Source organism: Nanorana parkeri, unplaced genomic scaffold (genome assembly GCF_000935625.1).
Source record: "Nanorana parkeri isolate BGI_ZX_2015 unplaced genomic scaffold, ASM93562v1 scaffold263, whole genome shotgun sequence".
Taxonomy (NCBI): domain Eukaryota; kingdom Metazoa; phylum Chordata; class Amphibia; order Anura; family Dicroglossidae; genus Nanorana; species Nanorana parkeri.
In genome coordinates this window covers 1,511,012-1,527,443 of record NW_017306531.1, presented here as the reverse complement: position 1 = coordinate 1,527,443, position 16,432 = coordinate 1,511,012, and the positions used below count along the sequence as shown (strand labels likewise).

Here is a 16,432-nt window from a genome sequence, read left to right as displayed (position 1 = left end):
AATGAGCCTTGCTACGATTTGTGTATGAATGAACTTCCTTGATGCAAATCTCTTCATGGCTCATTAATATGCAAATCCTTCACTTTGCATATGAATAAGCTGTGGGCAGTGCTAATGACTGCTGTGGCTTGGCGGATGTTAACTCCTCACCATGCCCCCCTTTGCCCCGGGCCCCATAGTGGCCTTGTTGGCTGCTATGGCCGTAGTTCCACCATTGTATATTACCATGCTGTTGTAGCCCTTTCAAAAATGGCTTAGGGCAAAGTTTTTTTACAATGTAAGAAGCAATCATTTTTAATAGCAACCACTAAGTGCTGTCATTTACCCTTTGCTGTTTTGTAGACCTTGTAGTAAAATTAACTTGTACGTGCTGTTCAGATCTTGGGGATATTTTAGGAAAATCCCCATCTTCAACATTACTTTCCATAATTCATCTTACTATAAGTTCCCAAATTATACTATTATACAATTCTAGGGGATGTCAGCTCCCTATATACTTCCATTCCCCACCTAATTGGTCTAAACGCTCTCCAATTTTTTCTGGCAAAGTCTTCTATCAACAACATCCAAGTGCAATTTCTTATAAACTGCACGGAGTTCACCCTTACGCACAACTATTTTTCATTTTTAGGCAAATTTTATTTACAAACACAGGGGACAGCAAATTATGATAATCTTACCATGGGCCACCGGGAGACCCTAAACATTTGGAACAATAACCCGTTCGCCAAACATTTAATATTCTACGGCAGGTACATCGATGACATTCTGATCATCTGGGACGGCCCCCCAGAGAGCGTGTCCCACTTTCTCAACCATTGCAATAACAACCATTTTGGACTAACCTTTACTTATGAGGTCAACACCACCAAACTAGTTTTTCTCGATTTAGAGTTATCCTCCCTAGGCTTTGACATCATCACTAACAATCACGTCAAACCGACGGGAGGCAACTCGTATCTTCATTTTGACAGTTGCCACCACCCTAGATGGAAGAAGAACATTCCTAAGAGCCAGTTCTGCAGATTGAGGAGGAACTGTACTCATCAAGATGATTATACCACATCTAGTCACCTCCTCCTAGAAAAGTTTAGAGAGAAAAATTATCCAGATGATATTATTACCGAAGCCTTTTCCCACTATGCAAAACCCAATCCACCTTCGAATCCCAGACATAAGTCTACTAACGGTGAACAGAACAAAATAAGATTTATCACCACTTTTAACAATAGTTTCACTGCCATCCAACGAGCACTCCTGAAAAATTGGCATATACTACAAATTAGGCCCAATCCTACCGCCTAAACCATCCATTAATTTTAGGAAATCCAGGAACATCAAAAACATGGTAGGACCTAGCCGGACATTCCAGCGACCAGATGCACGCACCAAGCATTTCCTATTTGACAACAGGATTGGGACGTTCCAATGTAGGAAAGCTAGGTGCCTGACTTGTCAATTTATTCATCATGGCCAAACCCGTTTTTACGACCACCTGAATAATCCCTACAACATTAGGCAATTTATTACTTGTTCGCATGACCATGTGGTCTACGGCCTCACTTGTCATTGTGGATTGTTATATGTCGGTCGCACTATACGCCCCTTACGTACCAGGATAGGTGAACACAGACGCCTGATGGAAAAAGGGGACTTTGAACACAGCGTTCCCCGTCATTTCACCCTCAAGCACCACAAATGTACCAAAGACCTTCGGGTGTTCGCGATCGAACACATTTCTACAGAGCTATCTGTTTCAGAACGTTTTCACCGTTTTGCAATCGAGAGACGTTTTGGATTTTTAAATTAAATACTCTGGCACCCACAGGTCTCAATGAGGAGATTGAGATCCACACCGTTTTGTAAATTAGATTTACTAGATTTTTTACGTTAATTTAATTTTATAAATTTGTTATCAATTTTTCCCACCCACTCTCCTGACGGGCCGGCTCGGCTGTATCCACGCCCAGTCCCTTGAGCACAGCCTTCAAGTGGGAGTGCTTACTTAGACCCTATCTCCGCCCTTGACCGATTCCTTCACCAATCAGATCTATCTGACAGCGGTTAACTCCTCCCAGCTGTCAGGTCCAAATACGAGCAATGTCTCCCGCCATCCTCACTGCACGATTTATCTAGGCTTGAGAAAGAGGCAGAGCCTCGAAACGCGTAGCTGCTGATAGTAGGACATCTTCCTTGTTCTTTCCCCTCATTCCCCTCTGCTCTTGACAGTTTGGACACACCGCTCTCACAGACCACAGAGGTCCCTGAACGGTCCGGCACTGACATCGCCTTCCATCCCTGGCACCGTGGCTCAGCCTGGCCAGCTGAGTCAGTGTTGTTAACGACCTTCTATCACAGCACTTAGATTTTTCTTCTGTTACCACTCCCGGTATCATATGATTATTCGACCAGCTCCCATGCGATATGCTGACAACTGAAACGTGTGTCTTCTCCACAGTAGTAGCGCTCTTTCATTTTGTGTGATTTTACAATTCTAGGGGGGTTATTCACAAAGCTGCCGAAGGCAGCCAAGTGAATAACCCAGCCATAGTGAAGTGAGCCGTACTACGCTCGGCTATTCACTCCGGCTCAGTACGGCTGATTTCAGCCGTACATCGGCTGCCTTCGGCTGCACTTCGGTCAGCTGATCATGCTCTGCATGTTCGGCTGAGCTGAAGTGCAGAAGGACTCCAACATCTGGATCGGCTGAGCCGAAGCTCCGGCGGCTCACTCGCTGCCGTTCGCCCCTATCCACATAGGGGCCGAACAGCAGTTAGTGAATAGCGAATCGGCTCGGCTATTCTACTTGGTACCTTCGTGGTACCAAGCAGAATAGAAAATCAATGAAAATAGTCGTGGGGGAAAAAAAAGGTTGAATAAAGTTTACAAATGTAAATAAAATGTAAAAAGAAAGTTTTTAAAAAAAGAAAAAAAAACTATTGGGTGGAGCTAGCAGTGACAGCTAGCTCCACCCAACTGTTTCCTATTGGCCGTCACATGCTAGAGTCTTCAAGCAGGTCCCGGTCAATGAATAACAACTGGGCGGAGCCTGCTGTGATGTCATGGCCGGCTCCGCCCAGTTATTATTGTTTACTGACAGTTCCCCAGGTCATTTAGGAATGCTGATCTGTCATCACAACTGGGGGGAGGCAGCTGTGAGATCATGGCTGGCTTCGCCCAGCTGTTATTTGCGGGCTGAAAGGCCAGTATTCGGCAGGCCGTTCGCCATGCTTCGGCTGTCACTCCGGCTCAGTCGAGTCGAAGCATATACCTTCGGCTCGACTGAGCCGCTCGAAAGCCTGCAGCTGCTGTACGGGCTTTAGTGAATAGCTCGTACAGCAGCCCTAGGGTTCGACTGAACCGAAGGGCTCCCGCAACCGAAGCAAGTGGAAGGATCAGCTGAAGCTACGGCTGGATCCTTTGGCAGCTTTGTGAATTACCTTTTAGGTGTTCTTATACAGTAACGTCAGGGCCGGCTCCGCCCAGTTATTATTGTTTAATGACAGTTCCCAAGGTCATTTGGGAACGCTGATCTGTCATCACAACTGGGCAGAGCCAGCCGTGAGCTCCATGGCAGCTTTGTGAATTACCTTCTAGGTGTTCTTATACAGGGCCTCATATATCCCATTGCTTAATCTGTGTTTGTTGGAGAGAAGCAGTATATGTATTACAAAGAGAAATACACTGGTAAGAATAACGATAGAGGTTAATAAACTTGGTGACATCTGTGTTGTTGTAACTTCATATAATTATTTGGAGTGCCATCTTTGATCACTAAAATGCTTATAGTGTACATCCTATCACACTAAAAGAGAACTGTACATATCAGATATGTATATGTCCCTATGTACTAAGGACCTGAATCTTCTCCGACATTCAAAAGGCAAAACAACTGCATGCTGTAACAATTGGGATCCAACTTGTAAGGCTACGGACTGACAGTTTAATAAAGCTATGTCTATCATTTTTAAAGTTGTCTGATAGATGTTGAGGATTGCAATCAAGAATATGGAGGTTCCAGGAAGCAGACTAAAAACTATTTATTAAAGATCAGGACTTTTTTTCATTAAGGAAGTAAAAGTCTTCCTTTTATCTCTATTATTTTCAGACCTATTTGCTAATGTCTAAAACGTCTTCAGTTTAACCACTAATTTGCACTGTGTGAGATGTCCGGTTGCTGACTGTACAGTTTTAACTAGAAGATAAATATTTTGAATGTCTGGGGAATATTTGATCTTTATCTGCCAAAGTAATAACTATTATTTTATATGTGTCGTTCTAGGATCTGGATCTTGTACTTATGCATCTGGGAGAAGTGAGGTTTTTTGATCTTTTTGGATTTAGCGAGGAAATTGGGTCATGGCTATGTTTTATGTGCAACAATCCTGAGAAAGCTACAGGTAATAAATAACTGTTCCTGCTGTTAAAGAGGAAGGAAAGTTTATGCTGAAGGCACACAGGAATCATGTTTAGCAATCTAACAGAATGGCTGTAGACCACATAGCATGATGAGTTTTATGTATTTAATAACAAGGAAATATATAGAAATGTGTGGTGGCCAATGTCTATGAGTATGAATCAGTGGAGACTCTAGGAACAATATATAGGGGGGCACATAAGACACCACAGTTAAAATAGGGGGGCACTATTCATTTTCACCACTAAATCATACCACTATAAAAAATTAAAGAAGTATATATAAATAAGATTACAAAATATGAGAGTAATGCGGAATGCAATTATACCTTTTTTGTTGTACTATACTTGTACTTAAAAGACAAGCATTCAAGAGTGTTCCTTTCTTCCTCATATACTTCTTCAGACCTGAGAAAGAGAGGAAAACTCTCAAAAGCTTTTCTTTATAGTTTAAAGCAATTTCAGCAAGCACCAGGGTTGTGTAAATATTCCCCTATGTTATACAGCAATGCAGAATACCACCAGCTATAGAGGACTACAAATCTCAGCAATACATTATATGGTATTGCAGAATACCACCAGCTATAGAGCACTACAAATCTCAGTAACACAATATACAGCAATGCAGAATAATACCATCAGCTATAGAGGACTACAAATCCCAGAAAAACATCAGAGCAATTCAGAATAATAGTTTATGAATTTGCTATATACTCTGTGCTACCACTCTACTCTGGGGTTCTGGCCTGATGTCATGGGCAGAGGGTGTCAGTAGGGGGGCAGAGGGTCTAATGAGGATTGAAAAAACTTTTTAGTAAGGGGAGATGTGCGGGTGGCAGAAGTGCTGTAAGCAAGCATTGCGTGGCTCCCCATTGCAATTGCCCCCCTTCCCTTGACCCCCCTTTAGCGACGCCTATGGTGTGAATACTTAACATACAAAAAGAAGAAAAAGTTAATAAGCCATAAACAGTTGGTGATCAAAAATGGAAGGAAAACAATTTTGTAATAAATTTTATAAAAACTAAAGTTTAAAAAGTATACATATTATATACATTTCCAATTGGCCTTCCAATGATGTAGTCTTTACTAGCTTTGGCCAAAACTGAACAGTTATTGAACAATACAATTTTATAACGCACCAGTGCAGTATTTTAATTAATATTGATTGGGTGGGGAGGTCATCAATTCTCCAGGCCAGAGTTTCTTAACCTTTTTTTCAGTCACAGCATAAAAGTATGCAAAATCTCAAGGCACCCCAGTCTAAATGTCATAGATTTTAAGAGGCGTCCCACGCAAAAACACAAAAAAAGTGGGTTCCCCCTTCACATTGAACTGCCCCACTCAAACCAAGATTCCCCCCTTCACATCAGAGTCACCTTTTGCATCAGTAGCTGCCCCTGCACATCAGTCTTCATTCCCCCCTTCACATCACAAGCTCACTACCACAAATTTGTGAGGCACCCCTGAAGAGGCCGAGCACCATGGTTGATAAAAGCTCCTCCAGGCCATTAGGTGAAGAAAAGCTCAGAGATATAAGCAGGCAGCCCAACCTGAGCCTAAAGATCCAATTTTTAACAGTCTTTGCTTGTAAAGACAGATTGTACATAATGGACATTCTGCACACAACAAGAACTTCTAAATGATGTAGGTAACAAAAGAAGCATCCGTTTGTTTATTCTTTACATATGCAGATGACCGTCCTTTTCTAAGAGGATATAAACTGACCTCAGACAAAACCTACACCTCATACATGTCCCCATTTTAGCAAATTTAATTTTACATTTGAAATAGATTGCATTATACAATAAGTCTATACATTGTAGCTAGGGATCTAACTAGGGATCATAAGACAACTTCTTTAAAGGGTCAAGAAAGAGTGATGTACAGGCAAAAAAAAGCTGCTCTTAACTAAGTAGATGTGATGGGTAGATGTGATATAAGGCCCTGATCAAGCTGCTGTTGGAAGACACGGGTGTTGAAACAGTTTAAAAGTTCATCTATCTTATCTGTTTTCTGTAATTCATGGTGTTGGTAAACTGTGTGTGGCCCACAGTAGCAGTTTATATAATTTCTGAGAATTGCTTGTTTTGTTCCTTTTGACTGAATTCTAATGGAAAAACCACAGACCTCTCTATGCCCAAGAGACTGCATCATGGGAATCTCCTATGTAACCTTTTCAACAACTCAAGCTTGGCTTCTTAACATGTATTCCTTATCTTAATTAGTAAATTTGCTTCACTCTCTCGCTCTAAGTATGTACACCAAACCTCTATGATTTGTTCCAGCCACTAATTGTTTCCATTATCTACGCTCTGAGTAATGTCAACTTCCACATTGCTAAATGTGCCATGAACTGATTGTTCATCTTATCACTAGACAAGATACTTTCTTTTATTTTGTTATACAGCTAAAGGGAAGTTGGTCTCTTGTGTAAATGAGTTTTTCCATCTAGCATAGGCCATCACTTTTTATGCCATATAGATTGCAGTACCTGCGGGTAAATCTCCCAAGTGCTTAGTAATAAATAGCCTATTACCAAGCCATTTATTTTTTACATTTACTAGACATCTAAAGTAAATATTGAAGAAGGCATGACCACAGCTAGGTCTGCTCAATATCACACTGACCTAAAAGCTGTTTTCAATCTATGGATCAAATATACTCAGCTACCACTTATCCACTTTGCAGTACAGGAATTTCAGTAGTCCTTGATCGTTTCTGGCCCCTACCTCCTGTCCACCACTCTCAGAAGTTAGAATTTATATCACTGCTAGCGTATAATAAATGTAGGAAAGAAATGATGTCCCAATATAGTGCTTGGGTCCTTGGGGTTGTAGTTCCATGATCCTGTGGGCTCTCTTTTTTAACTAGTTATAAGTAGAGGGGACAATTTAATAAAGCATCTGTTACACTTTTCTGGTGGCTATATTAGAGTCCTGTGCCAAATTCATGATATAGCTGTCCGTGTCCTGTTTGAGAGATTTACTCTCACCAGTAACCACTTTCACTGGGGCAAAAAGTGAAAGGAGTCTCCCCAACAGAAACACAAACAACAAAAAGAGTGAACAGGCCATTATGCACTTCCATGAGGATGAATAGCAAGATGAAGCAGTTGATGACCAGGACATGGAAATAAGACCGGTCCTACTAAACAGTCTAATACAATTAGTATTATTAGCACACTAGCACACTACATTAGAGAAATACTTCCTAACTTACTATCTATGTGAATTTGAAAATAATGGCAACAGCAGGTTTTGAAAGATGTATTCTAAAAAACCATGAGAAAAATATATTAGGTAATACTCTATAGCTGCTGGACATCCTAAATGTAGTGTAAACAACATGGAACTAGCACATATTGCACATGTGAAAGCTTGTTAACAACAAGATCTCTGCTTTTATGCCAAATTATGTCAGCAGTTATACTCCAGATAGCAGTTTTGGTGCAGGGTACGTCTTTGGCTCCTCCAGTGTAATGTGCAATGTACAATAGGCTCCTGAAGCCCAGCAATAAGCTATTGAAGTGCGATCTGCACTTCAATATCTTATTTAGAGTGTAAAGGTGATTCTAGGGGTCTTTGGACCCCCAGTATTACCTTTTAAAGAGGACCTGTTACCACCAATATGCTATCACATGGGGGGCTTGTAAGCCTCCCTATGTGATAGCAATTAAAGTAAAGTAAAAAGAAAAACAGTTTTATAAATATTAAATAAATTAAATGTAAAAATGATTTTTTTTTAAATGTAAAGTCAACCGCGAGCGCGCGCTTCATCACGTAAGCACGTGTCATATGTGCCTACGTACGAAAACGATGATTGCTCTACACATGTTGGGTGAGAGCAATAACTCTAGGGACAATAGTTATGCATATCCCTAAACTGATGACCTGTAGGGTCTTTTAAAGCGTTGTGTATGAACTTTTTGGGGTACTGAATTCTGTTGCTATTTCACAGACGCACAAATTTTTTAACCTGGGCATGTTGGGTATATATTTTTTTATATAGTGTTTTGGGGCAATAAATGTAACTTAAGTGCATTTTTCACAAAATGTTTTGATTTCATAATAAGTTGCACTAATGTCATGCACCATTTTATTCTACAGGGTCTTGGCATTTAGAAAATATATGTTTGGGGGTTTTAAGTAATTTTCAGGCCTAAAATGTGGATTACAGCATGTAAACAAATTTTTTTTTAAAAGGCCGTAGTCCTTAAGGGGTTAAGACATTTTGCATAACCTGTCAGTTGCTGGATACAGCAAGTGCCTGTTTCACTTCTGCCAGTGTCTCAGGTGGGCCATATGAGGTCTCAGGTGGGCCATATGAGGTCTCAGGTGGGCTGTGCAGGGTCTATGGTGGGCTGTGCGGGGTCCAAGGTGGTGTGCTTTGCGAGGTCTATGGTGGGCTGTGCAGGTTCTATGGTGGGCTGTGCGGGGTCCAAGGTGGTGTGCTTTGCGAGGTCTATGGTGGGCTGTGCAGGGTCTCAGGTGGGCTGTGTGGGGTCTGAGGTGGGCTGTGTGGGGTCTCAGATGGGCTGTGCATGGTCTATGGTAGGCTATGCTGGTCTCAGGTGGTGGGCTGTGTCGGGTCTATGGTAGGCTGTATGGGGTCTCAGGTGGTCTGTACAGGGTCTGTGGTGCGATGTGCGAGGGTTTATGGTGGATGTGCAGAGTCTACGGTGGGTTGTGCAGGGTCTATGGTGGGCTGTGTTGCAGGGTCTATGGTGGGCTGCACATGGTCTCAGGTGCTAGACTGTGCAGGATCTCTTTCCTTGCACTCATGTGCTACTCCTCTTACCTGCAGCTCGAAGTGCCCAGCTTGCCTCAGGGGCAGACTGGTCATGGGGCCCGGTGGCTGCCCAATTTGCCTGATTAGGCAGCCACCGATGCCTGATTATGTGCGGCCCGGCTTGCCTCGGCTCACCGGTATGCCTGATTGCCAGTCCGGCCCTCTGCCTGACTGGTTTGGGGCCGCCCCCCCCAGAAAGTGTTGCTCAAGGCAAATGCTTTGTTTGCCGTGCGGTGGATATGCCCCTGGCCGGCAGTGGTGGAAAGCAAGTATTGTAAGTATTTTTGCACTCATATAAACAAAAGCATTTACTGTAGAACGCTTTACAGGATTCCTAAGATGCATTAGGATACAACACGTGGAGCCTTTAGTGACAATTCATGCTAGCAGTATTCAAACACAGCAAAATGTGATTCCATTCCCCTCTTCTCTAGAAGTAGAAGAGGAAGTTAATTTGAAAGAAACAATCAAGATTTCTTCATTGGTTTAAGGGATGGAAAATATTTTTTAGGTATTATGATCACATCACACAAAGTAATAGGCAGCTATAGCACAAGCTTTAAATGTTTTCTTTCCTGTACTGATAATTACAGTCATCTGGAATCAATAGAAACTGAGTACATTGTATGCTCCTAAATATGGCATGTCTGTATCAAATTTAACCTAAATGTACTTTTTTCTTATATGCTGAGTCACAGATGAAAATGTTTTGTCATTGTGGTGGAAAAGAATTTCATGCAGCTTTCCCTTGCAGTCTGTGTGGCTCATACTTAACAATGCCAAAACCACTAACAGATTATGTTTTTATAAATATTTAAAAGAAGCATGAGAGCATTATTAATTTTTTATGTGTTGGGAGGAAAAGATGGACGATGGGAATAAAATAAGTAAGTCCACCTAAAAGTGACATTTCAGTTACATGTAGAGTCCAGTAGCATAAATTACCCACTCAAATGTCATATATTTAAATTACTTTAAAAGTAATATTTGCTTTCTGCCTACTCACTTTGGACTTTTGGTGTTCTTGGCCACATTGCAGTATTGCCAATCCAACTGTTGCGTGCTCCATAATATTAAATTAATAAAATGTCCAACAGGGAGATTGAGACTGTGCTTAGTAACTGACCTATGGGCATGGAAACTAAAAAGACAATGATCTTACCACTGGAGATCCTGAGAGATATAAGAAACCATTAGGTGGTTTATTCTCCATTATAAATCAAAAATCGGGTTGACTGACTTTTTAAGTTTGCCCTAATTTGGCCATGAGCAGCAGAGGATGGTTGGATGACTTCCCTCAGGCATCTGTGGTAGACTCCTGGTCCTGAAACATTGCCGTAACCTAGCCATAGACAATAGAAAGCAATTAATAAACATGTCACCTCATATTTAGCTTAGGCAAAGATGAGGGGGGAGCATACTGCAGACACCTCCAGTGTTGGGAGATCTAAGAGAAAAGAATAACCTGTCCAATTACTAATCCTTCCAAGAAGCTGCTTGTGGTGTCTGTGGAAGCTTCATAGACATTAGGTCTTCTAATATCTGTTGGTAAGAAGAAACAAAACAACACAAACAGCGCTCTCGGATAGAGTCCCTAAATAACCAATTGTAAATGACTAACTAACATGCAGCCCTGGGAAACAGGAGGAGTACCTGTAAATGTAACAACCAAAAAACACAAAAGGGTGCAAAGGCAATTAAAGAGCTAACTATCTGGGCAGAACATCACAGAAAAAATGTTTGGCACTTACATGTAAGTCCGGGGACCGGAGGAGGGGCGGCCTGTGTGCAGGATCGGGATGCCCGAGGTGTATGCCCAAATTTGGCTGGTCTGCTGCCCGAAGATGCTCATCCAAGGGGAGAAAGGAGAGCTGTGAACAAGGAGCGTGAATAGGAGATCCAAGCAGTGTGAAGGAGACTCGGCGGTGTTGCATCTGGCTGAGCTGCTATGACTGCGGCAGTGGGTGGCATTAATAACATATCTGTTCATACACAGTATGCCTTGTCTGTAGAGAAATCTAACAGGAAATGTGCCTCATTCAGGGCCGAATTAAGAGCATCATGGGCCTGGTGCTGAGTATTTTAGTGGGCCTTTTTAGGGAAATACAGAAAAACTAAATATTTTAACTACTAGGGATGCACTCATACCGATACTAGTATCAGTGCCGATGCCAATTATTTGGGCCAGTACACGCCCAAATGCTCCGATACTTACCTCTGATACTGGAACGTCCGGTCAGAGGGAGATCTTCCTCTGACCGCAAGTGCCGAGGGAGTATGGATACTTGTTGCTAGGCAGCCTAGCTTCCTAACCGATCAAGAAGCTGGGCGGCACGGAATGACCCACCTCCTTGCTTTCTGATTGGTCAGGAAGCCAGGCTGCTTAGGAACAAGTAAAGCTTGGCTTCCTAACCAATCAGGAAGCCGGGCGGCACGTCATGACTCTCGTCCCAGGCTTCCTGATTGGTCAAGAAGCCACACTAACTAGCAACAAGTGACGCCGGCTTCCTGGCCAATCAGGAAACTGGGATGGCACCTCATGGCTCGCCACACAGCTTCCTGATTGGCCAGGAAGCCAGGCTCCGCTAGAATACCGGCTTCACAGGCAATCAGAAAGCCGGACGAGCGGTTATGATGCACCGCCCGACTTCCTGATAATCTGGGAACACAGCACTGGTACTCGGTATCAACGATCACCGGAAAAAAAGTATCTGTACTTGTACTCTATACCGAAAAACTGGTATTGGTGCATCCCTATTAATTACCATTATAGTGCATTAACAAAACATTGGATATCTTAAACACACAGAATAAACAGGATTTTTCACTGAACCCCGAATTACCTAAATGAGGCAAACATGTAGATTAAAATTAAAGTACACATTAATTTTTGTGTTTTTTTTGCTTGCAAATTTGTCAATTGTAGAATCGACCAATTACACTTTATGCACATTTTATACAGTATATAATTTATAGAAAACATCATGTGACACAGAACATTCTGCTGAGTCCTGCGACTCTTGTGGCTGCTGATGGTTTCAAGGTGGCAAAAATCCTGTGTAATAAAATTAGTTTGGAAACCTTACACATATCACCAATGTAACAGAGGTTTTCTCATTGACCAGCAATGTAACGGAGGAATATACACTGACCAGCAAAGAAACTGAAGTATTCACACTGATCAGCAATGTAACGGAGATATTCTCACTGACCGGCAATGTAACGGAGGTATATACACTGACCAGCAATTAAACAGAAATAATACACACTGACCAGCAATGTAACGGAGGAATTCACACTGACCAGCAATGTAACGGAGGAATTCACACTGACCAGCAATGTAACAGAGGTTTTCTAACTGCTCAGCAATGTAACGGAGGTATTCTCACTGACCCGCAATATAATTGAGGTATTCTTACTGACCAGCAATGTAACAGAGGTATTCTCACTGTGCAGATGAACGCGCACACACAGCTGAACCCAACCTGCCTTTTTATTGCACATTATTTGATTAGCTAAATTCATCCCATCTATAATTACCTCAAATCCTCCAGTGAGGAAACCACCTGTGACTCTCCTCATCCCTCTGGACCCACTCTCCCTAACATCCCCTCTGCTCCCACTCTCCCCCATATCCCCTCTGCTCCCACTCTCCCCCATATCCCCTCTGCCCCCACTCAACACCACACCCCCTCTGCTCCCACTCACCCCCACATCCCCTCTGCTCCCACTCTTCCCCATATCCCCTCTGCTCCCACTCTTCCCCACATCCCCTCCGATCCCACTCTTCCCCATATCCCCTCTGCTCCCACTCTCCCCCACATCCCCTCCGATCCAACTCTCCCTCACATGCCCTCTGCTTCCACATCTCCCCTCTGGTCCTACTTGCCCCAAATTCCCTCTGCTCCCACAACTCCCCTCTGGTCCCACTGTCCCCCACATCTCCTTGGCTCCCACATCTCCCCTCTGGTCCCACTCTCCCCCACATCACTACTCCCACTTCTCCCACTGCCACAAGATACTTTTTTATTGTTTGCATGTTATCACAAACATTTCACACAATTGATAGGAGACCAACTTAACCCCTTAAATGCTGACATAGTCAAAAATAAACCTAAATTTCAGGCAGCATTACTGGCTTTGTCTGCTCACAGTCAGATTGTGAAATAGTTATGAATGTACTAGACTACAAACGCATTGCAATAGTACACACAATCTCTCTTCATCTTCTTCTTCCCTAAATATGACAGACCCTGATCACTGACATGTTGCCACAGAGATACCACACAGATAAAGCAGACACTGGATGAAGAACAGCTGAAGTGAAATACCCTTTCATGCAAGGAGACTGCCAGAATCCCGGACTGTACCACCTTCTTAAAAAGTCATAATTTGCATATAAATTGACATAATTTACATATGAATGAGTCACAGCTCAATACATGGTAAATATAGTACTCCATTGATATGTAAATCTAACGTCCGGGCCTATTTTCAGTGGTGGGTCTGGAGCTTGTGCTCCAAATGCTCCTATTTTAATCCAGCCCTGGCCTCATCTTCTGACCTCTCTGTCTCCACTGATGCTGCACTGATATAGACAGATATAGACAGATTGGGCTAATCAGATCACACTACAGGGAGAAGGTAAGGAACAGGTCTCATGCAATTACAGGACTTCTGTATGGTATGTACCTGGAATACAGTCAGCACACATTCTGAGCTCCTCCAAGTGCTGTCATCAGTCCTTCCATGAGAATCTGAGGGACATATCCTAGAGCTCTAGGATTTTACCTTTACCGGAAAAAATTAAAGAGAACACAGTCCTGCATGCATTTGAAAATGAAAAATACCTAAAATACCTAACCAGAAACATATGGCCGAAAATGGCACTTTTGGCAAAATGCTGACAGTGAAATCTTTCGGACAAATAGCGGTGCATGCCTGGTTTCTCTCCTCCCTGGTGAGCTCTGCTCTGTGCCCCAGTGGGGAGGAGAGAAACGGTCACAGAAGGCTGAGCGGTGAGAGGGGGAGAGCGATGTGAGCTGCCGGCGTCTCTCCTCCCGCACAGCTAGAGCCTCCTGTGACAGATCAGGATGGAAAGTGGTGATGTGTTGGCGGTGACAGCTGTCATTGCTGTCACAGGAGGCTGAGCTCTCTTTCCGTACCGCCCTGCCCAGCCTCCTGTGACAGGGAGAGCGGCGGTGTGGGGGTGGAGACAGCTATGAGCTGTCACAGGAGTCCGGGCTGGCAGTGCAGAGGAAGGGTCACCTGTCAGAGGAGACCGAGCTCTCCTCCCCACATCGCTCACTCAGCCTCCTGTGACAGCTGATCCACTTCTACCATTCCAAAGCCTTCAGTGAATATGGTAAATTAGTAGTTGTAAACACTGGAACAACACTAATAAAACAATTTGTTGGACATTCTCCATGTTACTGATAGAAATCCATCTAACCACAACTATTAGAACCAAACAAGCATTTTCCAATTCTCTTTTTATAAGACGTCATTATTGGATTTGAATATCATGACAAAACACAAAACACTGCCCAAATCATATCTTATTTACTACTGACAACATATTGTTAGGAAATACAGAGTATGCAATCATGACACAAAACTGCAGGGCTGATAACTGTTCACTTCCAGAAGTCTAGGGAGTAATAAATACACATTTCACAGATGCAATTGCTCAATAAAGTAATTGCTTATTCAGTGTTTTATACTGGAACATTACATATGAACAAAATGATATTAACCAGAATCCATTCAGTAAGCCTTTTAAGTTTGAAATGAAATTGATTTGGCGAGGGCTTTCGTAAATATTTCTCAACCATTTCCCTAGCATTTAAATAGAAAAGTTGATATCTGTATTTGTCTGTGTTGATAAATAGATTATTAAATCAAAATAATTATAATATATAATAACCACAATTATAGTATATATTATACGTTTTCACCCCCATCAAAAATGTTTAGGTGAAATGAGAACTAATTTAACTAAAACTTCAATACTATAACTTTTTTTGTAGATTAGGTTATAGATTTATTAATTTATGTGTATGTCCCACTGTTGTGATTTCAACATTTCAGTATTATCTGTAGGCAAATGCCGACTGCCATATCCAAATAACATGTCTATCAGAATTTATTTTTTTCCATTGGGCACAATGGATACTTCCACAGCCTGTGAATGCAGAACAAAACAAGAAGAATATTTAATACTAATGTTAAAGCCTTATGGGGAAGAATTGCTAACCACTACCCTTGATGCACACGATGATTGTCTGAGTCTCCCTGAGTGGCACTGGTCCTCTAAACTGGAGCCTCATTGTGTGCAGTGCCAAACCCTCATAGTTGGATGGGATCATGTACTATTTAAACCTAACTATTTAAACTGCATAGACCTGTACTGTGTAGGTCTATGCAGTCGGCTGATGTATCTTTTACACTTCATATGGTTGCATGATGATTGTTATATTCAAGTGATCGTTAGTGACTCTCGTTAACATTATTTTGCGGTGCTTGCTATTTCTTTGTTAAATGTATACGGTGCCAATGTTTGACACACACCCTTCTACATTGGTTTTGGGCAATAGAGTGGTACAGGATGTTAAATGTTACTTAACCTTGCTGTGACTGTCACCAGCACCACCAAAATATTTATGTTATAATTTCCTGGGGCGCTCAGACAATGAATTTGTTTGTTGACTGGCTTGTAATGTTCTGGAAAAGCACCATGCTTTAAAAAGCTAGTTATTGGTTGCTCTGACACACTGGAGGTCTTCAGCTGTGTGCGTGCTGTGCTGGGCTTCAAGCATGTCTCTGCACCTTTTAGGGAGGAATTAGTTACAGTACCTCCAGGCATACCTGCCTTTAATCTAACAGGGCATTCTTTCCACTGACAGTATAATTGGGCCCTTCTCTCATTGACCACCAATGTCGTTTAGCTAATGTACCATGAGCTGTAGATATATTCACTTAATCTGGACATTATTTTACGGGTTCATCAATTGTAAAAAAGGCTAGTGTATTGTGATCTTCATTAAGGAGAACCTAGATGTGGATATGGTGCAATGTGCTGACTATATATTTTGTAGTACCAATCACAAACAGTGGCAAACCAGGGCCTAGTGTAGTGCCCCATACATTGGGGCACAGTAAGAAGAATGTTCCCTACATTAGTGGTAAGTGGGAAGAATGCCCCCCCCCCCCCCACCAAGCTATACTA

At 42.3% G+C, this 16,432-nt stretch overlaps 1 protein-coding gene across 1 annotated transcript in view; it reads left to right on the top strand.

Annotated features, from left to right (window-relative positions):
• Positions 1–16,432, top strand: part of LOC108787462 (ventricular zone-expressed PH domain-containing protein homolog 1-like) — an 86,296-nt gene that overhangs the window by 35,468 nt on the left and 34,396 nt on the right. Inside the window, exon 4 of the mRNA XM_018557032.1 lies at positions 4,283–4,400. Within this exon, the coding sequence (XP_018412534.1) occupies positions 4,283–4,400 (118 nt within the window). The remainder of the gene's footprint in view (positions 1–4,282; positions 4,401–16,432) is intronic.